General features: G+C 40.6%; 1 protein-coding gene across 1 annotated transcript in view; it reads right to left on the bottom strand.

Moving 5' to 3' along the window:
- The window catches only part of DNAH12 (dynein axonemal heavy chain 12), a 149,404-nt gene that overhangs the window by 117,810 nt on the left and 3,862 nt on the right, over nt 1-27,732 (bottom strand). The window contains exons 3-15 of the mRNA XM_089522232.1: nt 27,208-27,298; nt 24,797-24,823; nt 21,060-21,249; nt 18,935-19,010; nt 18,031-18,189; nt 16,552-16,747; nt 12,081-12,269; nt 10,928-11,084; nt 10,720-10,811; nt 8,516-8,694; nt 6,995-7,130; nt 5,050-5,175; nt 4,543-4,677 (exon numbers count right to left, since the gene is read on the bottom strand). Coding sequence (XP_089378358.1) covers nt 4,543-4,677; nt 5,050-5,175; nt 6,995-7,130; nt 8,516-8,694; nt 10,720-10,811; nt 10,928-11,084; nt 12,081-12,269; nt 16,552-16,747; nt 18,031-18,189; nt 18,935-19,010; nt 21,060-21,249; nt 24,797-24,823; nt 27,208-27,298 — 1,753 coding nt within the window. The remainder of the gene's footprint in view (nt 1-4,542; nt 4,678-5,049; nt 5,176-6,994; nt 7,131-8,515; nt 8,695-10,719; nt 10,812-10,927; nt 11,085-12,080; nt 12,270-16,551; nt 16,748-18,030; nt 18,190-18,934; nt 19,011-21,059; nt 21,250-24,796; nt 24,824-27,207; nt 27,299-27,732) is intronic.

The raw sequence follows: 27,732 nt of genomic DNA, 5'->3' as shown, positions 1-27,732 counted from the left end.
AAGGCAAGGTGAGTGCTTTTTTTCGTGGTGTCAGCTACGAAGATATATGCTTTGTAAAACTCAATGAAGATCTTCTAAAAGGTCTTGGCATCTAAATTTTGAAAACACTGAGTGTTTCTCACCAGCATCTTTCCAAGACGCATACTCTTTCTTGAAGGCTAGACCTCCCGACAAAAGACTAGTAATGGGTGTATTCATCAGGGATTTATGAAGTCGTTCATAGTTTGGAGTGTGTACAGTTGTGCAATGTTAACACATTTCCTAGCATATAAGGAGATCCCTTCTCTGTCTTTACCAATTTACAAGAGGTTGGGTGGAAAGGGGACATAGCTGATGGAGACTTTGGACTTGGGAAACATCATTGGTCCCCACACTGTTATTACAGAAGAAATTAAGAAAGAAGGCTGTTGTTCAAGAATTTTTACTGCAGCGTAGAGGTCCAGTCACCAATACTTCAGAAAGAAGAGGAAGAAATTCATCAATACAAGTTATTCCTTCACCTTGTCCAAATCACTCTCCTCCCCTTCTTCTCTATCAAGCCAGTCACTTGTGGAGATGAGTAGAAGAGCTAATCTAGCTCATTTTTCCCATCAGGAAGGCTAGAGCCCAAGGGCTCTAGGATTTGGGGCTGCAACTGTCTTCCTTGAAAAATGCTGTGAGAAGAAGATGCAGGATTCCTGTCCTGCAGATAACAAACGCTTTAAAAAAATCTTTCTGACTGAGAGGATCAATGCCCTGTGAAATCACTTTTTATGGCTTGTCCTGATGGTTTCTCATACTAGAGGCTTTTAGAAGAATTCATCAAATAAGCCAATATTAGAGAAAGGGGGAGGGAGGTTCAAGAGTCTGTTTTATTACTGGTAGGAAGCTAGATTGCTTGTATTTTCTCTACTCTCACTGATTTTAATTTTTAATAAAATCAAAACTGAAAACTAATGTGTCAGATGCAATTCCTGGCTTTTGATGAATCTAAAAGGCACTGGGTAAGGAGGAAGAAGAATGAAGAAATCTTAGAATGGCTGCCTACATGTTGAAGGGGGTGTGTGAATTATTTCCTTTACAAAAATGGGAGGGAAATGCCCTTTCCCAATTAATATCCAATTAATTTAAACCAATTAATGTTTTTTGGTGTGATGTTTGGTCTGAATTTAAAATGATCATCCTCATCACCTCCAAATCCATCAGACTCCTGCTCCAGAGACCTTTGTTGTTCCTTCCTTGCCTGAGCCATATCTAAAGGTTCATTTAGTTGTCCCACTGAGCTGCCAGGCATAGGGGTTGTGAGATTTCCCAGCTTGTTAAAACCATCATGCTCCTACATATTGAACAGAGGGAGTGTTGTGATAATGGAGAAATTCAGGGGTGCTGAGTTTGAAATTGCCAGGAAGACAGCTGTAGCAATTGAAAGAAAAAATAGGTTTCACGGTTCCAAGTGGCTCCCAGAAGACAGTAAGAGCAGTGTACATGGTGAACTGGCAATGTTTGAACCTTCTCCAATTATGCACCTGCTGACGTGGAGAAGAATAAGGGGAAAGGCTGGCAGCAGGCATGGAAGTAAAAAAAAAAAAAATACCAGTAGTAAGAAAGGTAAAAGGAGAAATTGAGGGCCCATTCATGATACAGAATTATAGCATTATCATACTTTAATTGCACAATCCCATCCTATGGAATCCTGGGGCTGATAGTCTGGCAAGGAACTAGAGCTCTTTGGCTAAGATATTTTTTTAAAAAAATCATTAACAAAATCGTGACATTTACATATACAGAAATTCATCCTATCTCCATACATATATTCAATATATTCACAAATATATTTCTTAACAACAACATTCCTCTCATTCATCTCACTTATATGCTTTGCACTAGAATAATTCCCTCTTTTATTTTTCCTTTACCTTCCTTATATAGGGTACCCGCATCATACGCGGGCACACTTTACATGGCTTTCAGCATATGCTTAAAGCCATGCTGGGAGAAGGGGCGGTGTATCCCATAAGGAATAATGGGGTTCGCGCCCGTGGTGTGTGCACCACTGCGCCGCCATGCCATCGCATGCACAAACCCGATTCATTTAAATGGGGCTCGAGCATAGGTGGAATTCCCTTTACACGGGGGGGGGGGGGGGTCCGGAACAGATCCCCTGTGTAAAGGAAGGGCAGACTGCACTCCATTCCTTTATCTTTCATCTTACTTTCCTTTGCCTTTCTCTTCACATATTCTTATTTACTTTATTTCATCCTCTCACATACCTCACCATCCAGAGACTTCCTTCTTGCCAGAATTGGCTGCGAATTCTAAATGCCCCCTCCCTAAACTGCAAATTCCAGGATTAGAATCATAGAATCGTAGAGTTGGAAGAAACCACAAGGACCATCCAGTCCAACCCCCTGCCATGCAGGAAATCTCAGTCAAAGCATCCCCCACAGATGGCCATCCAGCCTCTGCTTAAAGACCTCCAAAGAAGGAGACTCCACTACACTCCGAGGGAGTGTGTTCAACTGTTGAATAGCCCTTACTGTTAGGAAGTTCCTCCTAATGTTGAGTGGAATCTCTTTTCCTGTAGCTTGCATCCATTGTTCCGGGTCTTGTTCTCTGGAGCAGCAGAAAACAAGCTTGCTCCCTCAATATGACATCCCTTCAAATATTTAAATAGGGCTATCATATCACTTCTTAACCTTCTCTTCTCCAGGCTAAACATCGCCAGCTCCCTAAGTCGTTCCTCATAGGGCATGGTTTCCAGACCCTTCACCATTTTAGTGGCCCTCCTTTGGACACGCTCCAGTTTCTCAATGTCCTTTTTGAATTGTGATGCCCAGAATTGGACACAATATTCCAGATGGGGCCTGACCAAAGCAGAATATAGTGGCACTATTACTTCTCTTGATCTAGACACTATACTTTTATTAATGCAGCCTAAAATTGCATTGGCCTTTTTAGCTGCCGCATCACACTGTTCACTCATATTCAACCTGTGGTCTACTTGGACTCCTAGATCCCTTTCACATGTAGTTTCATTCAGCCAGGTGTCCCCCATCCTATATCTGTGCATTTTATTTTTCCGCCCTAAGTGCAGTACCTTACATTTCTCCGTGTTGAATTTCATTTTGTTAGCTTTGGCCCGGCTTTCTAGGATTACACTCCGTGTTGCCAATTTCCAGGGAATTCCCTGGTTTCTGGCTAATAAAAAACCCTTTCCAGGTAATTTCTGGGTATAAAAAAAATATGGGGAATTTCCAGGGAATTAAACCTTCCCATTGGGTAATCCTTTTCGTTTATGGGGAATTAACCCTTCCCGTTCAATCCTGCCCCTTTAGGCCCCCGTTCCGGTTGGATCTTCCAAGAGGCTGATGGGAATCGTAGTCCTGTCTATCTGTTTGCCCATCCGAAGTAGAAGAACTTAGAACTACATCCCCCAGCCAGGCCATGCATGAGGCCAGGCCCAGACTGTCTGTCGTCGTCACCCACCCCGTCCCCCAATCCAATCTATCACACTAAGCAGTCTTAACCAATCGCTGCTCGCCTCCTCCTGATTGGCCAAAAAATTTGCTTGTGGATGGAAAAATGACAATTAAAGTAGAACAGTAGTTCTATAATTCTGTGTTATTAATAGATCCCAAGTAAAGTAAAGATAGCGATGATACTACAGGCTTCTTGTTGTTGTTGAATAAAAACTGAAAAAAGAGATGACACAAAGAAAACAAGACAGATATAGAGATAAGGAAGAAGACCCTCTTCAGAAGACAAAACAGCAGAAAGAATCAGGAGAGGGGATAAACTGTAATAATGGGCAGCCATTCTAGCAGCCTGCAGCAGATGAGCTGGGAAGCAGGAAGGTTTCACTTGCCCTACTGAACATCTATTTTCTTTTCTCTGTTCTCCCCATCCCTTTTCTTTTATGTTGTTTCTTTTGAGATTGTCACCCTTTGGACAAGGACCGATTTTTGGCTTTTTGAGGAGTGGACAGAATCACTATAAATAACAAATAAACGGATAAATTTCACCAGTGTAATTCTTCCTCCAGACATGCATCTACAGCTATTGCAATTCCTGCATGCAATATAACTATGCAAGTGTCACAAGCCTATTAAGTACTGTTTCTATCATCATTAGTAATATGCTACACTGCACAGATGAGATTCTCATGATTATAGAACTCTGCCTACAATTCTAAAGTGTACTTACTGTTTATATCATTGACGGTGGCCCTAAGCTTGCAGCATAAAGATGGGAGCCATGGGGCCTTCATGTTTTACTGGATGGTAACTCTCATCAGTTCTATCCAGTATAGCTGATGGTGATGAGAGCTACAGAGTACAACAGTTAGAGGATCAAATGTTCCTCATCCTTGTTTTAATGTAATTATCTAAACATCCAAAAATTTCTATTATAGTAAGATTGTCAGCAATAAAGTGCCAAACTTAACCAGCTTAGTATTGTGTGAACATTCAATTTCTGTTTTTGCCAACTTAATCATGTATTATGTCAAAAATGCATATACTTATTATGAAAAACACAACCCTCTATCCAGCATTCATCACAGACCTGTTGCATACGATCCAAATCAGAGTATTCTGTGAACTCCTGCATACGGCGAGTCTGCCTTTCTATTTCCAGTATCAATTTCTCACGTTTGGCCAATAATTCATTTTCACTTTTACGTTTAGATTGTTCAATAATCTACAAGGAACAGAAGTTACTCATACTTGTGATCTAAGAAGCATAAGGAGAATCACTTTACAATGAATAAGAGCATATTACCAGGCTAATGGCCAATTTTCTGGTGGAGGCAACAAGATAATGGCTTAAATTTTAATAACAATCCTGAACTTTTATTGTAAATGTATGTTGTTGTTGTTGTATGCCTAATAAAGGTTGACTGACTGACTGACTGACTGAATAAGAGCAAATGCACCATGCATGACTTTTATTCGCCACTGATGGTAAACTTCACTAACAGCCTTCAAAAGTAACAAAAGTCTTTCCTGCCCTGTAATCCAAGCATTTTTGAAACATGCATGTTAGAATGGAAATCAGAACAGATATATTTACATCATCATTTTCATCGAAGATGGGATTAATATTGTGAGGCCATAATAAAACATCTGCATTCAGAGCCAAATCTTCTCCCTCAAATATATACACATCAAGGAGATAATTCATTCGCCGTTGGCTATCCTATAAAAGATAGTACATTGTTTATTTCTATCTTTTAAACAAACAGAAACCTGGCAATATTTTTAAAAAAACAGAAATGCCAATTTTGAAGAGCTGTTTAAGCAGTAGCATCATTAGGGGGTTGCGAGGGGTACGGACCACACCAGGTTACACCCCAGAGAGGGTGACACCGGGTCACCCCCTGCCCCGCCCCTCCTTGCCACTGCCTGGTTTTCCTCAGAGGAGAGTTTGGCAGTAGCAAGGAGCCAGGGTGAGTGCATGTATGCTCCCCACACCTCCTCGCAAGCAGAAAGGGTGGAGCTTCCACAAGGAGGTGCAGGGAGGCAGGGCAACATTGCCGATTGCTCACGCACCGCCCCCAACCTTCCTTGCTCTGGCCTGACTTTCCTCAGAAGAAAACCAGGCCAGAGCAAGGAGGTGGGAGGGGTGCATATGTGTGCACTCAGCAAGGCTCCTTGCTGTGGCCTGGTTTTCCTCAGAGGAAAACCAGGCTACAGCAAGGAGGGGGTGGTCGCTTGTGCACATGCTCAGCAAGGCTAAGCCTAGCATTCTCACACCTCCTTGTGGAAGCACCAACCCTTCCACTTTGGAAGTCACCACCCCCCATACCAGGTGACACTAAAGGTAGGCATGCCACTGTGTTCAAGTATCATTTCCTTTTAGAATCATCTCTAGAGAAATCCTAGCAGCATATTTCAGGTCTGGTTATGTGCCTTTATCCTACTCTTCATACTACAGGGAAAAGTGAACACTTGGTGGGCAATTGTTTAACTTTTTAAAGTACCTTTCAAGGAGATACCCATATTAATCTGTTTTAGCATAAACAGGAAAGGAGAGAGGAAAAAAGATTTAGTAGCACCTTTGAGACTAATTGATATTTCCGCATAAGCTTCTGATGAAATGGACTCAAGACCATGAAAGCTTATGCTGAAATATCTCTCTCTGAAATATATCTCAAGTGCTACTAGATTCCCCTCTCTTCTTTTTCCTTCTTATGTTAACTTTTTAAAAACACTCAAAGAAAAACCTACATCAACATAATAGGATTCTCTTCCAGAACTGGCTATAGTTCCAGGTCTCCCCAAGACTTCAATCAATGATGAACACATTACTGTTATAAGATAAACTTCATATGTAGTAAATTAAACAGAAGATGGCCTACAGCAGAAAAGCATTCTACCCCTTTTGCTGATGGGGTTCACCATCCCCTCACATCCAATTACATAACTGTGTAAAGTAATTCCTCAATAGCTACATGAGGTCCTTGGGTTTGGGTGCACCTCCTGAGCAAAGCCGATGAAAGTGGGGCTCCAAGAGTTATATAGTCCAGAAGCAAGAAAAACAAAGTGTACAAGCATAATCCATCTTCCTCCAAACAGCTATGAGAACTAAACAGGCAAGTTAGTTAAAAATCTTACGGGGACAACATTTACAGCTAGCCACTGATGCTTCCTCACTAACATGTCTGTTAAAATTTATGCAACAAAATTGCAAAATTATACAGAATACAAGATAAATACAGCATAGCAAATATAATATGTTGTTGCTCTTGTGATTTAAACACATGTACAGTGAAGAATAGCTGGGAACTAAATTAAACCAAAAAGAAATATTTGAGGAGGGGGGTACAAGTGAGAGTGGATTGAAACTTATGGTGTTATACTACAGGTGCCTGGAAAAATTACCATGACAAGATATTAATTAATTTTTGCATGTGTTCTCTTAGTAGTACAGTAATAGTACTCAAACCTGGATTTAAATCATCATTCCATTTCTTATTAGTTAGTTTTTAAAAATTCAAACCTAAAACAATTTCTACCTTGATCCTTTCATATAACTTCTGGATACCTATGGTTTTAGCCTTTTCTATATAGGCTATGCTTTCCATCATTTCTTCAGTTGTCTCAGGAACTTTCAGTGCCCGCTTTCTAATAGTTTCAAATTCATTACATATCCTAAAAATAAACATATAAATTGAACGACTGATTGATATGTGTCAATATTTAGAAAGGTTATAATGTGTTCCGATATATGTCTGCTGAAAAGTAAGCTCTACTCGGTTCTGTCAGGCTTACTTCCCAAACCAATGCATACAGAAATGTAGCCTTATTTAGGTTATACTCTGAAGCAAAAATATATTATTTCTTTCTTTCCATATCTTTACATTGCTAACTAAAAAAAATCTTGTTCTTGTACAATACAGCCACTTAAAGTACTTTATTCATAAAGTGCTATAAAGTCAGTGTAACAGTACAATATAAAACCCAGAACAAAACAATTATAATACCACTATAAATACAAAGGAGAAATAAGACAGAATTATTTCTCGGTCTTATACAGTATAATCCCTGAAAGGTCAAATGAGAACTGACTGCTAGATTTGCTAGATTTTGAAAAACAAAAGAGTGACCTGGTCTGGTGAGAGAATTCTTTAGCACTGAAATGATTTAATTGGAAATTGTTTGACTGTTTAATTATTATGAAGGCAAGGTATCCAAAGAGAACAAAGGTGACATATTTAGATGGGAAAACCCTCATGACTATGCCTGTCAACTGAGGATTGTTAGGCTAGATCCAAGAGTATCCCCCGAACTATACACTTAATTCAGATGTAGTGCAAGTCCTTTCAGAGTAGGTCATCCACCAACAGAAGAAATGTTTGACAGTGCTATTTAGATCCATCCCACTTTTCCTTAGACCTCAGTCAGTTCCACTGAGATTCTAGGGCATGGGACACTTCTGTTATCTTCATAGTGTAGATTTAGGAATCATAAGCAACACTGTTTCCATTTACATAACAGATAAGCAACTTGGTACCCTCCAAATATTGAAGTTGGTGGATGGCCTACTTGCATAGTTTGTTGTATGGTACAAAGTTTTGGTACTACAGCTGATGATACACTCCAGTGAGTGGCAAGGCTATCCCTTAATGCCAGAATTGAGATGACTACTGTATTAGCCCTAGAGACCCTAGCAATAAATCCCATTCTGTGCAGATATTATATGGTAGAGAGCCAGTGTGGTGAAGTGATTTGAACCTTTGACTGGCTCTGGAGATCAAGGTTCAAATCCCTGCTTGCTCATCAAAATCCACTGGGTGACCTTGGGCAAGTCCCATTCTCTCAGCCTCAGAGGAAGGCAAAAGCAAACCTCCTCTGAAAAGATATGGTCAAGAAAACCCTGTTACAGTGTCGCCATATGGTCACCATAAATCAGAACTGAGCTGAAGGCACACATCAATCACAAGAACTCAGTACCAGGCTGTCAATGTGCAACAATAAAGCGACATCAGACATTATTTTTAAAGAAAGAAATTAGTTATAGAAAGAAATTTACTCACAATTCATTTTCGCTTTTGTGATTTAGTGCTATTATGTTCAATAGCTGATATGCAAAGTTTTTTGCTTTGTCACACAATCCTTGCTTGAGGTCTTCACACTCTAAACGCACCAAGGGGAAATGAGCTATCATTGGCAAGCTCATTATTTCCTTTGCAAGAGTGAAGAATTCATCTATAAACTGCAAAGCAAAATTATATTTCTTAATGTAGGGTTCAATCTTTAAAATTTGTGCACTCTTGTAATCCTCTACACACTTACCTGAGAATAAGTCCTACTGAACTCAGTGGGTCTTACCTGTGAGCAGAATTCTTAAATTATTTATATTAAACTGGTTAATGTATATAACCAGATTAATGTACGTACATTCAGAAGCTGCCTTAACAGAACATCTATTTTCATGTCATTTTAAAAATTCAAGGTCTTACAACAATGGGTAACATGTACCATTTTATGGGCAGTCTCCTTTCATGTAAGTGACAGAAAAATTATTATTATTATTATTAACCTTTATTTATGAAGCGCTGTAAATTTACACAGTGCTGTACATGCAATCTTTTTAGTTAGATGGTTCCCTGCCCTCGGGCTTACAATCTAAAAAGACATGACACAGAAGGAGAAGGGAGTGGTGGAGGGAGAGGGTAAGAGGTCCAGCAGTTCCTCTCTACCTCCGAGGCCTGGACCAAGGCAGATGGACTGGAGGGAGGGCTTGGCTTCAAAATGGAAGGTTAATCTTCATCCAGGGAAAATATATACTCTCAAGTAGGATAATACAAATACAATACATAGCAATACAGGAAATGGTTTGATAAACAGGCACTAAAAGAACATCAGATGGTAAGCGACAATTATGCAATGCCTGGGAAGGCTTCTCTGAACAGGATGGTTTTCAACTCCGTTTTGAAGCTAGTTAAAGAAGTGATGGCTCTTGCTTGTGGGGGAAGAAGGTTCCAGGAGTGAGGGGCAGCAAGTGAAAAGGGGCGAATCCGGGATGGGGCAGAGGAAATCCTGGGCTGGGACAGCCGACCTTGACTACCAGAACTCTGCATGCTATGACATGAAGTACAGACCCTGAGATATCATTTTGGATACAGTAAGTAGCATATTGATTGATTAAATAAAAATAAACAGTCTAAAAGCAAAAAACCTTATTTTCCCCAAAAATATTTATTGTTTTCATCCTATGTATATTTATGCATTAACTGCTCATAAAATTAATCAGCTATTATTTTAAATTAAGAGCTATATAATGACCATAACCTATAAAATAATTTAGCTACAAATATAAAAATCCCCAAATATTGAAAATAGTAGTCATAACTGACAGATATGTGGTTTGGTTAAAAAAAAGAAATGGGGGGGGGAGGCTATCACAAAACTGACACATATAACATTGTGTTTAGAGAAGGCAATACGAAGAATGAGGAGGCTTGACAGACCGTCCCGAAAGGGCAGGCTGGAGCAGCCCATTTTTGCTCCTGAGGGAACCCACAGAAACCAAACCGTGCGGGCTCCCTCTGCATTCAAAGGAACCTGCTAAAAGCAGGTTCTTCTTGGTGTGTGTGGCTGCCACACCAGGAAACGTGTCTTCCTAACAAAGCTTCAATTCTCCCTCAACGCATGCAAACACTGTTTCTTATGCTACTTTTTCTTCTGTTACCTTTTTTCTCAGCCTGTCCAATAAAAGAAAGCAGCAGCACGGATCCAACCTGCCAGTCAAACCTCAGTAAAGCTTACAAAGCTTAAGCAGAGGCCCGTATCTGAAAGCTCATTTTTACAGCTGCTTCTCTTGTGCTTGCACATGCTCCAGTCAGTCAGCCTGTGCCAAAATGGTGCTGCTCTGAGCTACAGAAGCAATACCCTGCACCAAAGCTATGTGAGAGTTTCCCAGCCACCACTGCCACTACATTTGGTCACCACATCCAAGACCTGTATACCCGAATTGCTAGATATCTGAAAATATTTTTTTTAGTTTTAACAGTAAAAAGAACTCAATAAATTACACTTCTCTCCTAAAAGAATCAAGCACTGAATGCGCCAAAACACAATTAAAACAGAACATGGTACTGTAGAGATTTTGCACTGTCCTTAATCTCAATTAAGCTTGCAATGTGGAGGGAACAGGACTCAAAGAGTAGCCAAGAGATTTTATGCATGGTTCTGTGATGCTTGCCAGATTTACTTGAACATTATACTTGAAAATTACCTCTGCATATTCATCAAAGCTGTGCTCTTCTGCTACAAATGTTCTTATTCGGTCATCTGCAGCACCATCTACAAGCCAGCCATACTTCTCTACTGCAAGTCAACAATCACAACAGAAGTTCACCAATGTTAGATACTTGTCAACATTATTCAAGAAGGTTATCTTGGAAAGCTACTTTAAACACTTGGAAAGCTTTTAAACTACTCACCATAAAAATCAAAATGTGCTTTTGGACCTTTCAAGTTTTCTTGAACGGCTTTCTTCAGTACAGATGATGCCCATGCTATAACATGTTCAGGAAGTTCAGTATCAATAGCCGTGACTGTAGTTGTACCTCCTAGCCAAGAATGTATAGTCTGGACATGCTATTCAAAACACACAGAAGTTACCCATATCTTTAAGATCTCATAACAAATAATAACATATATATTTTCCTGAGATTCCTAAAAACAAATTTGACAGGAAAAATAACCAGCTCTGTGAAACTTTATTGTGCCTTGTTCTGATTAATGTGTTACTTCTCTGACTCAGGATTTCTCCCTCTCTGCAATCCTATGTACACCAAATGAATACAGTTGAACTGCTACTAAGGAAGCATGCATAAGATTGTTTTGTGTATCTTTTATTTTTAAGAAATTATCCTCCTCTAATTTGCTTTGGAATTATTACAATTTGTTTGGGATCTGACTCAGTCAATTATTTTACTTTCTCTACCAATTCTACCATTTCCCCCTTATTCTCTTTCTTGTGGATATATTCAACTGTGGAGTTCCAAATCAGTCCTCTGAAGATTCAGTTATGAGTAACGAATTTAACTACTTCCTAATAGCTATTACACATCGAAATACTCTGGGATGGATCCATCCTCCTCTGTATACTTCATACCAATATCATCATCATTCCACCCAGCACCAAGACCAGAATGTGTCCTACAAAATAAGGGGTGCCAGGTATCACTTCAGGGTTGTTAGGGAGGACATGAACAACTAAACCACTCTCATACTGCATGTGAAAAGTACTTTCATGAATGGATAAAGTACAACGTATTCTTCCAGTAGCCACTGCACCTCATGCAATCTTGTTCTGAAGAGGCATCTAGCAATGGAAGGAGGGAACTTTCAAACTCTTCTAGAACATGGCCACATAGCCTGAAAACCCCACAAAAAGCTATGGATGCCGGCCATGAAAGCCTGTGACTTCAAATGGATGAAATACCTTTAGGACTGGTACATAAGAGTCATCTGCATACAATCCGCTAATTTAACTGAAGATTATGGGAGTTATTAAGATTTTGATATAAGTAAATTAACATCTAGCATTCTGAAACAATTTATGAAATAAATGAGTAGACTAAATTGAACCTGCAGAGTCTGTGCAATCAAAGTAACTATATACAAAATAGAATCTTCCAGATCTTGAAAGCTTGGATAGAAGTCCATCTTCTCATCATCAAAAGTCAGTTCCATCTTAAACAAAAGTAGCCATCGTTGGTCATCAAAATCAAATAGCTGAACATAGGCCTCAACAGTTCTTTTCAATAAATCTTTCAGCTAAAAAAGAGATCAAAGGTAGAGTTCATTACACATGATAAAAGAAATTCTTAAAATCATAGCGTACCTGTGCATATGCTTATGTTCATGCTTCATTAACTCTAGATACATTTTCTACTGCCCTAGGCTTAATATCTCTTCCCTGACATCATCCTAGCATAATATGGAGTATGGACAGGTTGCTTACCTGTAACAGTATTTCTTTGAGTGGTTATCTGCAAATTCACACAAATGGGTTAATCTGTGCCTGCGCAGTAAAGCTCGTAAACTTCTAGAATCTCTGGGCAAACTTTAGATTGCAACTTTAGATTGCAACTTCCGATGTGGAGGTAGGCATCTTTGAGATTGAGTCACAAACCAGTAGCCCTTCTGTAAAAGTGGCAGAATGGAAGTAAGGGTTACCATTTGGAAGCAACGGTAACTAATAAAAGTGTTTAACTGTCTTAAGTCCAGGATAGGTCTAAGACCAGAGTCCCATTTAGGGATGGTGAAGTATCATGAAAAGAAACAATATCGGACCCGTGAGGGATCTACGGGCTTGATGGCGCCCTTCGGTAATAGGGTGTGCACTTTGTCAAGTAGGGTGTCTGAGCGGATGGTGGAAAAATGCCTCTGGCAGTAGGGAGCTCCTCGAACTCAAGGGCATAACAAAAGTAGCCAGCGCTGGTCATCAGACGATGCCTAAGACCCAAGAGTTGGAAGTGATGGAGGCCCAGGTGTTAAAATAGGGCCGCAATCTATCCCCAAAGGGGATTAGGACAAAACCCTCAGTGCCTCCACTTGCCCTGCTGGGGTTCCTTTTTCTTGTAACCTTGGCCGTAGCGTGGTTGGGGTGCAGAGCGACGGCCAGATGAAGAGGAGGAAGATTGGGATGGACGGCATTGCCTCTGTTGGTTGGGCTGGAAGCGCTGGTCCTGTGCCTGGTAGGGCCTCTGTTAATACAGAGGAAACCAGGGACGGTGGGCACTGTACCGACGCCTCGGGGATTGCAAAGTGGAGGAAAACATGCTGTGTTTCTTGGCTGTGGCATTCATGCAGTAACAAAAGTTCAACTTCTCATCTGTCTCCTTATTAAAGAAACTGGAATCATGTCTTTGATTGCGGATCTAGCATGGCGAGTTTGATCTGAGCACTGCAACCAGGCATGTCTCCTCAAGGCTACCGAACCAGACAAGACATTGGAGGCACAGTCCGTGGAGTGGCAGGCTGACAGAATTTGTTGGGCACTGATGGAGTGGTCCTCCATAGGGATAGCAGCAGCCAGTTTCTTCCTATCCTCAGGCAGTTCATTAATGAAGGGCTCCAAGGGCTCCATTAGATGCTGGATGTATACACGCTGTGTAATTGGCCACCTGCCAATCCAGAACAGCCAATGCATAATTTTTTTTAGCAAGGCCATCTATCTTCTCGTTTTCATTATCAGAAGGCGAAGAAGAGGTTCTTGGAGTGAAGGAGAGCTGGGAGCCTTCAACAAATGCCAAGTTGGGCTTTGGGTGCTCAAAGAGCCAGCTCGGTACTGAGAAAGGGATCCTATAGAGGCTCTCGATCTTCCTCACAGTGGACGCAATAGTGGCCAGAGTCGCCCAGAAGCACTTGGATATCTTCCCCAACGATGGTAGGTAGCCAATAGACGGCAGAGTCGGTAGTGAACCATGGACCTGACATTTGATAGGGTCCAGAGCCTCATCATAGTTCTGGTTGATTTCGAGCTAGAGAGCGCTTGCCATCCAAACCACACAGTCTGAGAAGGGGCGTACATCGTCCGTGGATGAGGTAGGTTCCAACTCAGCAAGACGCTGAGATGATGGAGGATCCTCAACATCAGAGGTAGGCGACTGGGAATGGACCGGGAGTAGTCGGAGTGTGGGGATCCCTCTGGGCACCTCAGAAGAAGCTTATCATAGAGGGAATCCTGACGAGCTGAAACTGGTGGAGGTTGAGGAGTTGAGGCCCTGTTGACCTGAGCCTAAGTGGTGACTGTTGCAGCCACCTGAAGAAGCTTCTGATGGAGGGAGTCTGGATTCACAGGCAAGAAATAAAAGACGACTGCACATCCACAATCCAGGCTCATCACCCTCGGCCCCTAGGCAAGCACAATCACATTGGAGTGGGGGCGTCATGGCCCATGGGCCAGGCTCCTCCACTCTCGGGGCCCGGTATGGTGGCAAAGACCAAGAGGAGACTTGTTCCTCGGGCTCAGAATCAGTTTCTAATTGGATGACATGGGACAAATCAATGGCCAGCACTGTCCCGAGAGCAGTTGGGCCCGACGATGAGACTTTTGGGTTGATGCCAATCGGAACAGATGGGGCCTTGGCCAACATCAAGGGGTCCTTCTGACCAGATCTCATGGCTGGAGAGGCTGAATGAGCCCTTTTAGGAGAAGATAGTTCAGGATGTTTGTCCCTTCCAGAACGAGAAGATTTCTCACCATGGGCAGACTTATCCTTGGAATAATAATAATAATAATAATTTTTATTTGTATTTTCCCACTTCTCCCGATGGATCGAAGCGGGATTACATCAGGGAATGCTTGCGTTTAGAGGATTTCTTTTCTCCATCCTTGTCAGATCTCTTGTCCCCATCTTTATCACATCTCTTTTCCTTATCAGACCAAGACGAACGATCTTTTGAAGATTTTTCTTTGGCCTTTGGATTTTTCCTTACTGGAGGTAGAGAAGCAGGACGTGGTAGAGCCATGCAAGGCAGAGGCAGAGGAGCCTTCAGGAGCCAGTGCAGAAGCAAGCCTCAAGGCCTGTTCATATAGAGAAGCCTTCAATTTAAGGTTTCTATTTTTCAGTGCCTGAATCGTTATCAACTTGCAGAATGGATAAGCATTGAGGATATGGGACTCCCCCAGACACAACACAGATGACTAGTGTTGGTCAGATGTGGGGATCTTGGCCCCACACTTAACACAATCATTTTCCAAATTCAAACAGGTCAAAACAGTAAGAAGTAGAATGGTCAAAAACAGTCTTGAGGTCAAGCGATTCACAAACAAAGTCCGAGGGACGATCCAAGAATAGTCAAAGCCAAACCATAAGTCAAAAACGCTATAGGTCAAAATTGAAAGCAAGAGACTCTAGAGCCGAAGTTCCTTCGGGCTGCTAAGCGCGGCAGAATAAAGGAACTGAGGAAGAGCAGGACCAATAGGGGCAATATATAGGGTAGGCAGAGCTACTGCCAAAAAGTTGCAATCTAAAGTTTGCCCAGAGATTCTAGAAGTTTCCAAGCTCTACTGTGCAGGCACTTTGTGTGATTCGCAGAGACCACGAAGAAGACATGTAATTACATTAAAATGCACATTCTGAAAATATGCATAAAAATGAAACTTTAGAGGAGCAACAGATGCACAGTAGAGCAGATCTTGTTGGTCTACACAGTCAGTGGTGTGAGAGGATTAGAGTTCCATTCTAGCAACACTGGTGGGTCATGTTTAGTACATGCACAATGAAAACTATCCCATAACCCTTTGGGGTAAATGTTTATATAAACAAGGAAATGTCAATGGAACTGTCTTCCCTGTTGCTCTGGGAGATCTCCAGCCTCTAAGTTGTGGCTGGGTATCACTAGATCACAGCTACATTTATCAATTTACAGTAAATCATTTACAACCTGCTTATCAACAATGTTCAAATTTTTAAAAATCCTGATTTATTTAATGAAAAATACTGATAATTGTATCTAAGTAATGTAATTGAATAGTATATTTTACGAACAATTATTGGGGGAAGATTTCTACATAAAATTTACTTCCAGTTGAAGGATAGTTAATGTGCTCTATAACAAGCGTTTCTTAGGCCCAATACACACCACCAGGACATTATGTCCTGGTGATGATAGTAGGGCTCAGGACCGTGCACCAACTGCACGCTCTCGAGCTCTATGATGTGCAGGTGGTGCCATTATAGAATGGAACTGCCCACATGGGGGGCGTAGGGATGATGTGTGGGTGTCTGAGCACCCATACATCTCAGCAAGGAAACAGTGTGCAGCCCTTACAACACCACAAAAAAGGAGCCGCTCTAGGTGATTCCTTTTTTGCTGCGTTACCCCTTTGTTTGGTTGCTGTGGTAACGCTGCTCAGCCAAAAGCGGCAGCGTTTAAACACCAGTCTGTAGCGCCCCATATTTATACATAAGCCTCTACTTACTACTTATTTCAATACACTGTACCACAAACAACACATTTCTTTGTATATGTCCAAAATTACTTTTCCCTTGAAATGTCTGGACAAGGCAAGCATCTCACAATAATTTGAAAATTTGAAAAGTGTTACCTGGTTAGACATAAGTGTAGCCACACAGTTATAGAATGAGTCAATTTGGTCAGACTTTACACCTTCCAATGCTTCTTTTCTTGTAAAGAGATTAATAACCCTTGGGTACCATGTGTTCAGTATCTTTTCTTCTGTTTTTAAGCAGATTATAGACACATCATTTTGAAGTGATTCATATTCAAGTGGACCTTTTGATCTAAAGTATAAAATTGATGTTATTGATATTTAATACATTTAAATAAATATGTTACCATGTTTTTAAATATGTATATTTTAATACATTTTACTGTACATGGCTTTGGAGCCCTGGGCAGGTAGAACAGCAATTAAAAGAGAATGGGGTAATATGAAAGATGAAACTGTTTTAAACAAAACTAATTATATAACTTGTAAGAAAAAAATGGCAATTAAGAAAATTAACATTTCAACACATAAGCATTAAAATGTTAGACATATATCTTATTTATATAAAAGAAAGCTGAAGATGTTTAGGCACATTTGTTGAAAAACATTAAAACTCAAATTTAAAAAGTAAAATGCTACAATGTCAAATGTTCTCCTCAGGATTCCTTTCCAGACTGCCAGATAGCAACACCCTCTTCCAGTATACTACATATTACATTCACTCTGCTCCCTTGTTTTCTATTTTTCTCCCGGTTGGTTTGTCAACGTTCTCGACCCACTTAGCATGCTCATTCTTTACTAAGCACATTCTATCTTTACTAAGCACACTCAGAGTGTGAAATAAAGCAGTTTGACACTATTTTAACAGCCATGACTCTATCCTACAGAAACCTGGGATCTGTAGTTTGGTGAGGCATCAGAGTTCTGACAGACCAGACTGAATCCCTCACCAAACTACAGGATGGAGCCATGATAGTTAAAGTGGTGCCAGACTGCTTTATTTCTGCAGTGTGGAAGAGTTGTAAGACTTCACTACACAATTTTGTAAATCTTTCCTCCATTTTTCTGAAGTTTTATTTGGTACTTCTGCAAAAATCAGTGGGATGTGTGTGTGTGTGTATGTGTGTGTGTGTGTGTGTGTGTGTGTGTAGTACGTTTTAGGTTATGTAAGGATCCCTACCTGGAAAATGTGTTCACTGTAGGTATATAGAATAATGTGAATAGGATATAAGCAAATAAATCTTTTATTGTGGTTCCTTTATGCCTAGCTTGTTAAGAAATTAGGCTGCAAATCTTAAACTCATTTATAAAGAAGTAAAATCTCAGAAAAACATAAGGATGGAAACTATAAGAAAATAAATCTCAGCAAACTATAAGAAAGTAAATTGCAGCAAACTCACTTGGAATTACTTACAAGTAAACACACAAAGAACTCTGCTGTCATGCGACACAATTATGTGAATGTTTGTTACATAAAATTACAAAGAAAGCTAACATTTAAGTACACAACACACCTGTTTAGAATTACACATACAGTATATATTTAGGATATTAACTCAATAATTAAAATTTTACCTGAAACCTGATAGATCTACAATAAGTAACTTAGAAAAGGTTTTGTAACCAATATCCAGTAAAATTCTTAGAGTTGGGTGAAGAATATGTAAATTTTCAAGAATCTGTTTTCTTGCTTGTAAAAAGCTTGTGTGCCAAGGCCTGGAAAAATCTAGTCCACTGGAAAAAGTAATTAAATTAAGATATTAAATATATACATAAATGATTTCATACTTCTGATTAACTCATCATAGACTTACTTCCCCGTATTAATAGCAGACAAAATTTTATGTTTATGCTTCAGGAGAATATTTATTTGTTTGTTTGTTTCATTTTATTTCATTTTTTACGCTGCCTTTCTCCCAAAAAGGGACAGAAGGCGGCTCGCAAGATAAAAGCACTTTTAAAACTTTACAATGTTTTAAAATCCAATTTCCTTCCAAGATATGCTCTATATCAGGAGTGGGCAAGTGCAGCATACACACATAAGGCTAAACTATGTACAGTTCTCAGAGCGAACCAGCTCAAAGTCAATGATCATCCACAGCACAGTGGTGTACCCCGACTTGGTGTCACCTGGTGGGGGGGGGGGGGCTTCTGGGGGCAGAATTTCTGATGTGCATGCTGCACAAGAGCGTACATGCAAGCATGTGCACCGGAAAAATGTTTTTGCAGCCCTGCGGCAGCCCAGAAAACCTCACAGAAGCCAGGAGAGCAGGCCCTGCACTCCCCTGTGGCTGCTGGAGAGCAGGTCCTGCACTCCCCTGGTGGCCCAGAAAGACCAGCGGTAGCCGGGAGAATTGGCCCAAGGCACCCCCCCCCCCCGTGACTTTACTACCACAGCAGCAGGATGCCTCAGATTTTGCATACATTCAACAGATGCCTTCATTAGCTCCTGAAATGTTAATTAAGATAATTTACTCACACAGGTTCAACGGGCAAAGGTCCTTCTTTCTCATATTCAAGCAACTTTACATTGGGCTTCACAAGAACACTTCGCACTAGAGTTTGTAACAATATTATAAATCAGGAGACATGACTTCAGATTAGTACTTCAAAAACATCTCGCTTTTGTTATTTTCCAATTGAGTGAGAATATCTGATTTTTTACAGTTTAAGAGGGAAACTATGGGCCTATTCAGTCCATAAGAGAGCTCAATCCAGATCTCAAAGAGTCCTGGGACACCCATTTTCTGCAAAGCTCCATCGCTGGGCATTCTAATCAATCTATTCACTCTCCCCTTTCGGAAGGAGGAATCCCAATGTTATCTTCAAACAGAAATTGGAGATAACAATGGGGATTCCCCTGTACCTGCTCCCTCAACCTTCATTGGGAAGACCAACAACACATGGTGAAAATTCTCTTTGGGTTTTCCCCCAGACTAGAAGCAATAGTGGGGTGCATTCTTCACTAGGGTCTGCACGTAGCTTTGCTCTCACCTCCTTACCTTCTTCTGCATTAAAAGGTTGAAGACAGAGCAAGGCCAGGTCCCCAGTCACGGTACCAGCTGGAACCACATTTATTCCCATTACATATGGAACATGGCTGTACCTCTTAATATCATCTGGCACACACAGGGTCAGAGAGTTGGGGATCCCAGTAGTTAAAACCACCTCCCTACTTATTTTAAAGAATTCCCTCATGTATTATTGGGAAATGACTGATATACTTTAGATAATTATACCTCTGGTATACAAAGAGATCTATTTTAAAGAAAAATCCTTCAATTCTAGTAAACACTTTTCATATACAGTCTGCCCTTCCTTTACGCGGGGGATGATCCATTCTGGACTTCCCCGCCTAAAGGGAATTCTGCCTATGCCTGAGCCCCATTACTCCTTATGGGACACCATTATTCCTTATGGGATTCCTTATCTCCCAACATGGCTTGCAGCATATGCTGTACTTTGAATAAAATTAGTAGTAAAATGGTTATCTTGTTTTTGAAAACCTGGCATGTGTCAGGAACTGGCATTGTCCAAAGGCTAAATGTGTTAGTGATTTTAAGCACAGAAATGTAAAGCAGAGCTTTGCTTGATTAAACTAGTATTCCATCTAATCTAGCATCCTTGTTACAATGGCCATCTAGTACCTCTGTAAATCCCACAAACATGCAAGTCAGTTTATCTGAGCCTCAGACCTTCCTACAATAAAAGGACAATAATACTGATCTATTTTGTAAGGTAGTTGTAAATATTGAGATGATTACATGAAGTGCTTTATTAAAATAGAGACAATTGACACATTAGTATGCTTTGAGAAAATTAAAATAATGTTGAACCTATCTTGTTACATAGTTAGATAGCAGTGTTGTTATTAGATTTTGTGTAGTACAAAACTATGCTTTAAGCTATACAAAAATGCTTGTAAAACTATATATAGAAAATAATGCTAGAGGATGTGTCACAGTATCAGTGGTAGAATTCAAAGATACAGTTGTGTTAGTCTGTAGAATCAGTGCGCAGACTGAAGTCTGCAAAAGCTCATACTGCCAACTTCTTTATTTCGGTAAGTCTCAAAGGTACTACAAGATCTCTCTACATATGCACAGTATCAGTGTATATATAGTATGGAATATACAACTGACAAATCAAATCTCAAAAGCAACAATCATCTTTTCTCCTCTTTCATGTATAAATTGAAGGAACTGTTTATTCTTCCAAATTAATGGTAGAAGTACACATTACATTTGGGTGGTTAAGTGAAATGATGCCTGGCTACTACATTGACACCAATTTTGGGAATGTGAGGAACAAAGTTTATGTTTAATGTTCCTTAATGTGGGTTTGGGGTGCATTTTAGATTTAATTAGATACAAATATTTATAGGATGGTTTGTATTTTTTATGTTTGTATATTGCTGGATTTGTATTGGGGGATATTTATAGTGATATGTTTATGTGTTATATATGTGTATTCCAGCTTGGGTGTTTGTTATTAATCATATATCAATTAAAACGATGATGATGATGATGATGATGATGATGATGATGATGATGATGATGATATAACTAGTACAGCCATGATACAGTACTACCAGTAGAACTTACCCATATATCTCTTCATGCTCATTTCGTAATCATTTGTTACCTCATCTAAGAGCTCTTCCACAAGTTTCTCTCTGTCCTTGCCTTCCATTAGATGCTGTGGTACCAAAGTGAGCATGGAGTGTAACCATTCTTGCTGAATAGGCACCACTGGATTACTTTCTACACATTTCTTCAGAAAGAGGTAGTTGGTCTGAAAAAGCACCATGATCAAAGTATATGTGTTACATGACATCAAACAATGGATTTTCCATTGTTCTGCTACTAAAAAGTTGGCTTCTTATTACACTTGTTTTCCTGGGGTCTTTAAAAATGTATGCAGAAAACTTTGCTTTAGCTCAAATTAATATTCATATTAAATGCAGCAAATATGATATAATGCATTTTCCAGTGTATAAGACGACTTTTTAACCCAGGAAAATCTTCTCAAAAGTCGGGGGTCGTCTTATACGCCAGGTGTCATTCTGAGCCGGACTGGAGAATCTGCGGTCGCTGCATATGGTGGGGGGAGCTCAAAAACATTTCCCTGGCTCCCTGCCCACTGTTGAGGCACATTGGGGCTTCCTCTCTCTCTCTCCTAGGCATTTGACGGCAGCTTCCCTTGCCTCCGTTTGGCACCGTGGGCTCTCTGCCCTGCTTTGGCTGCATTGAGGGGCCTTTCTCCCTCCCTCCCTCAAGCACTCGGGCACCATTTTCGGGGCTCCGTTGGGCTCCATGGGCTCCCTGCCCCATTTTGGCCGCTTTGAGGAGCTTTTCCACATTTAGTTGCCTCTCTCCCTCTCCCTCACAGGCGCTGGGGCTAAATTTTCCCTGCTTCCATTCGCCTGAGAGACTTTGGGAGTTCCTCTTAAATAAAAATAACCCCTTTACCGTATAAGAGGGGTAGTCTTATACAGTGAGTATATCCCAAACTCTATATTTTAACGGGAAAATTTGGAGGTCGCCTTATATGCCCAGTCATCTTATACGCTGGAAAATATGGTACATCAAGAAGTCTGACAAGCTATAGTTCTCAATATTGAAGTGTAATGCAAAAGTATGGAAATCAAGTTACTTTTTGTACTGACACACAGGCACACACACACAAACCCGAATTGAATAAAAAAGGCCAGTGGTTCAAGATATGATTTCATGATGCCTTTAAAAAGAATGTTAGACAATATAATTCCACAGGACAGCACTGTCTGTATAATGCAGGCTTGATCAACTTGAGCCCACAAAGCCAACTTCTCCCAAACAAACAAAAATGTTCATCACAATTGCAGAAAAACAAACCAAGGGCTCATTCCCACTTACATTTAAACCGGTTTGCCATTCACCTTTGCTCCATGTTGCTAAATCAATTCCAAAAGGTCCATCATTCCCACTATGAAAGCTGATATTTTCATTATCCCCTTGTAATCACTTCTTTTTTTGACACAATTGCCATCCCCACTAGTTTGCACTGCTTCAAAATGTACGTCAGTCATTGGTGCATCATCAGGGATGTAAGCAGCAGCCCGGGTAGCCTGACTTGAGAACGATATATATAAATTGATAGAAGATTCGATTCACTGGTTTTGCACTACTTGCCTCACTATGAGCTGCTGTCGGATCTCCTGGGTAATTGCAAATAGTTGCAAAACCAATAAATTGAATCTTCTATCAATTTTTTTAATTGATAGAAGATTTGAGTCATTGGTTTTGCAATTACTTCCCTCACTGATTACAAGAAGTAGTTGCTAAATCAACTAATCGAATCTTCTATCAGTTTTATTTTTTAAAAAAATCATGCACCCATAGGTCACACCACAAGCACAAAGGCAGCGCTGGGGGGGGGGGGGGGAATAGTGGATCTACCAAAAACTGAGGAGGGATGTAAACATCCCTCTGCCATTAGTCCCTCCCCCCTCCACAATGATGCGATTCAGATCTGTCATTCCCACTTGTTGAACATGCTTTGGAATTGATTCTTTTCAAAAGAATCACCAAACAACTAGTGTCAGGAAAGAGCAGGGTTTTTGCATTTGCCTTGCTTCATCACAATTGAAACCAATCACAGTAGCTCGGAACCAGTTTCAAATAGGAACGACAGTCATATAACGTGATCAGCAATTCGCTTTAAATCACAGTGGGAATGCAGCCCAAGTCAAGTCAAACCAATCTGTGTAAAAAGCCAATTGAAAAGCCATGTCTTAGGGGTTTTCCACACAGGCTGAAAGAAACAGCCCTGCCTGGTTTCAGAACTCACTGTTTAGATGACACAAAACAGGAGGAAAATGAACCCAAGCCACACTCTGGGGCTTTACACGGAATCAAAATACATTACAGTTTGCTCCAGTTCAAGCTGGAAAGAGTGAACTGGTGTGTGGACTTACTGTCCATATTTGTTTGTTTGTTTGTTGCCTGTCTGCAAATAAATTGCACAAGTGCATGAGTGGTCAGCTGCACCATCAACCCATTGCACACGCAGTGGAGCAAAATGGGAACAAACATATCAGGTTACCAACAATACAATTTATTTAATAAAAACATTAACAAACTCGCTGGTCCAGTTTTTCGCAAATGCTCCATTATGGCATGCCCTTCCTTACAGTGGACAACACTCCTAGAGGGCAAATCTGCGTTTTATTAGGCAGTGCTACTTGCCCTCTCTTGGATACATATCAACTACATGGTCTGACCAGCTAATATACAAAAGAGTGAGGAAACACTACAGGGCTGGCTTTTTTAATTGGTTCAGAGGGCTGCAAGGAGAAAGAGGAAATAAGTATTTGACAACCTAGCAGGCACTACTAGCACACATGAAGATACTTCCACCCAGATCGCTGGATAACCTCATTCAACACTTCCAAGTTAGTATTTAAAAGCTATAGGGCAGTGGTTCTCAAACTGTGCTCCTTAAGGGATTTTGAACTTCAGCTCCCAGAATTCGAGACTATTGGCCAACAAGGATGAGGCTTCCAGGATCTCTTAAAGGGCACCATTTGGGAACCACTGCTATAGGGCAAGATGAAATCTTGCACAACTCCAAGACCATAACCAGAGCAGTAGCCCACAAAAACTTATTTAAAAGGGGTGGGGAAATTTCAGGAGAAAATTCTAAAATCTACCCTCCCAACAATAGAGGCCTTCCAATTTTTGCAGTGTGTCCCACAAGGAAAGAGGTTTAGCCTGAGCAATATATAGAACAATCCACAACCACAGAAATAAAAATAAAATAAATTTCCTATCTCAATCTGCTGAGGGATTAACCCAATGGTGGTGGATTGCTCCTTCAGTCATCCAAAGAAAGACTTAAGCAATTTACAAGCTGACAGAGGTTATATATCAGACTTCCAGCTCTTCTCAACATTAATTGGCATCTCTGAGTTAATCCAGTGTACAAACTTCAAAATTAATAGTAATGCTTTTTCAAATAGGAATAAGTCCAAGATATTCCGCAAAATATTTTAAATCCCATATTTTTTTAAAAAAATACAACACTAATGGTCATAGATCTTTTTCATGCTATTAGGCAAAGAATTTTTTTAAATTTCAGAACATTATATAAATTATTAAAGGTTTTCACAAAATATATTAGTTCTAGACCCATGAACAAGAACCTAAGGATTTCTGTTATTTGAGAATATAAAAACCAACAAATAAACCCTGGCCAGATTTTTAAACTTCCAATTCCTTATCCACATATACTTCAGGCAGCATTTTACCATAAGAACCATGAAACAGGTATTTAAAAAATACTTAAATGCTTCACTTACTCTTATTTGTTTCTGCTCACTGTTCATCTGTTGAAAAATTACAATAAATATTAAGATCACAAAAGCAGGTGAGGAATAATTTGTTTGCAGCGGTAGTCATTAAGAGTTCATGGTACTAGGCAATTGGTGGTAGGGAGAAACAGACATAACTGTGACTGATGTTTTCACAGAGTCATTTCAGTCAGCCCCATGCTACTATGCAGTTGTTGACTGACTCACAGAACAAGGGGAGATGTTGAATGCTGATGTTAACAGGGGCTTCTAGCAGTCACTAACTGCATGCTAACAACATACTGACTGAGACATTATGTGCCTCCATTGCCATTTATCAATAATGGTTTCTCTTCCACCCTTGATTGCCCCACAATGGCACTGAGAAGTTTCTGCCAGGGACTTCACAGGAAGTGCTATTTTGTTTATAATCCAAACCTTTAAAGTTAAATATGAGGCTGTACAGATGGGCTGCTGGATGCCGACTCTTTTAGCCCTGAGTGCTGCAGCAGTCGCACACAGCAGCACTGCTCTGCTCCCTGAAAGGGGCGTCATAAGCACCACAGAGCGGCATCATGATGCCCCTTCCGTCCAGAGTCGTTTGGGCGCTGCGCCCAGTGTGTGTCATCATGACAGATGCTGTGTGGATGGGCAGGTGTTATAATGGCGGCCAGGAGGCGCAGTAAGGACTTGGAGCATGTGTACGCTCAGCCCTCACCATGCGTACAGGCTGGCACAAAGGCCGGCACAACTTCCTACTCTAACTGTGCAACTGTGAATACCCCTGATGTTTCCCACTACTTGTTAACTCTGCATCACTGTATTTAATTCAGACAGTATGGTTCTGCAAAGAGAAAAGGGCCTAAGCAAATTTAGTAAGATCAAGCAAGAACAAAGAAGGAGAAGGGATTGGGGCTGGGGGGAGAATACCAATTCAGTGCAGCAAGTCCCTAGATAATTTTACTATGAAAGTATTACTTTAATTTTATCTAAAATTACTATAGATCTTGCAGTGACTCCATAAGAATTATTTTAAGGGGCAGAAAGCATATAGAAACAACAAGCTAATGCTTTTCCATAAAAGAGACAGTGGTTCATTTTTACTGCAAACTAGACACATAAGTGTAGCCAAAACTAAATCTCCAGAGGCAAAAAACATCAGTTGCCTATTTAAAAAAAAAATAACTCAGCCAGATACAATTAAAATACGATACAAACATATATATGGTGGGACTGAGTACTCATCTGTGGCCAAAGTTGCCATCTAGGGTGGACAGCTGGAGACAGGCAGCCTCCTTCATGGGAAGATGGAGCTGGCAGGTAGCCAGCCAATGAGGTCTGGCCTGACCAGAACGAAGACTGTATGCCTGCAGTCTTCACTTAGTCAGGCATGGCAGCATATACTACCAAATGTTTCACAAGCCAGGGCCAGTTTGTCTCAGGCTCTGGCCCACCATCCCACACTTCATTCCTTGGTACTGTCTGATTCTGCATGGTTCTGTCACACCTATGTAAGGTAAGGCATTGGCTTGGGATCTGAGGTTTTCAGAATCTTGGAAAGGGTATAGACAGGGGGGGTCTCCTTATGGGAACTGGGGTGGGGTCTGCAGTGGAAATGGCGAGCCCAGGCATGTGCTGACATATTTCCAGCACCCCACCCCTCAAGGTGAGGCTTAGGGGTTTTCACTGTGCAGATGAGTCCCCACTGCACCACTTTCATTATCTGGCAGAGGCTGAAGGTTTGGTCTCATGGGGCAGTAGGCGGGATGGCCAATGCCCATGCATATGCCAACTAACTGTAGGTATAATCAATAAATAGTTGTGGCTACTTTCATCCCAAAAGCCTGTGTAAGTGTCTTTATTTGGTGTAACGGACTTGTCCCTGGATGCGCAAATTAAATCCCTTCAACACACAGCAGTCATGATTCAGCAACAACTGTTTGTGCTAGTATGATTACTATGCTCTTCTTGCTGTAACCTCTGGTTCCCTCATAAGAGAACTATATAGTCAAGTTGCCTGAGACTGTGTGAATTTTGCAAACTACTCTGAGGCCACCCAGTCACTTTGAACAAGGACTGATTCTGACAATGTGTGTTTATCATGCAATTCTGTCCTGCTCTGAATTGGATTGTGGGTTGCCTCTTGAAATTTGCCTACATAATTTAGGCTCATGACAAGTGTTAATAATTTAGCTTATGAACAACTCCTTGGCAAGGTTCTTAATGCAGGCCTACCATATGGCTTTCTTAGTACAGAAGAAGAGGGGAAGTTGAAAGTTTGAAGCCTATGTTTTGCTCAAGGGGATAGTGAAGTTAATTCACTGTTCTGAATATAACACAGTTTGGGCAATAACAATCTCAAAAAAAGCCTGTCAAAGAACAGAAAATGAATTATACCCTAAAATAGATTAGAAACTTACAGTATAAGGCAATTGTGGAATAGGAGGTTGACTCTCTCTTCTAGCAAATTCTTCTAGGGCATCTGAGTACTCTTTTGTGGCTGTGTTCACTCTGAAGTAAAATTTATCATTAGAAAGGATACTACGAACAATAACTTGAAAAGAAATATAAGATACAGCAGGAAAAAGGGTCTCTAAACTTTTAGTCTCTAGCCCTCCAAAATTGTTTTCTCAGCAATCATCAAGTGCAGGCATTGCCTTGTTCTTAAAAGAGACCTTCCCATTAAGTCCGAGCAATGCACCAACTTGTGATACAACTGTTCATAGTTTAGGCTGTTGTATTTACATTACCCTCTTTAAATCTAATAGCTTTATATGCTAAGAGCAAGATATACTGTATGCCCTATATTCAGAACACTGATCGTCAGGAGGCATCCCTCTTTTAAAACTGAGGGTGCCCAAAACAAAACCCACAGCCAGCCTCACTTTCATCTTTATCACTTAATTAAGCATGGAGGAGGAGGTGTGGTACAGATGCAAGCCTTA

Source organism: Sceloporus occidentalis, unplaced genomic scaffold (assembly GCF_023333645.1).
Source record: "Sceloporus occidentalis isolate IW3139 unplaced genomic scaffold, rSceOcc1.0.p SCAF_1, whole genome shotgun sequence".
NCBI lineage: Eukaryota > Metazoa > Chordata > Lepidosauria > Squamata > Phrynosomatidae > Sceloporus > Sceloporus occidentalis.
This window is presented reverse-complemented; position numbering and strand designations above follow the sequence as displayed.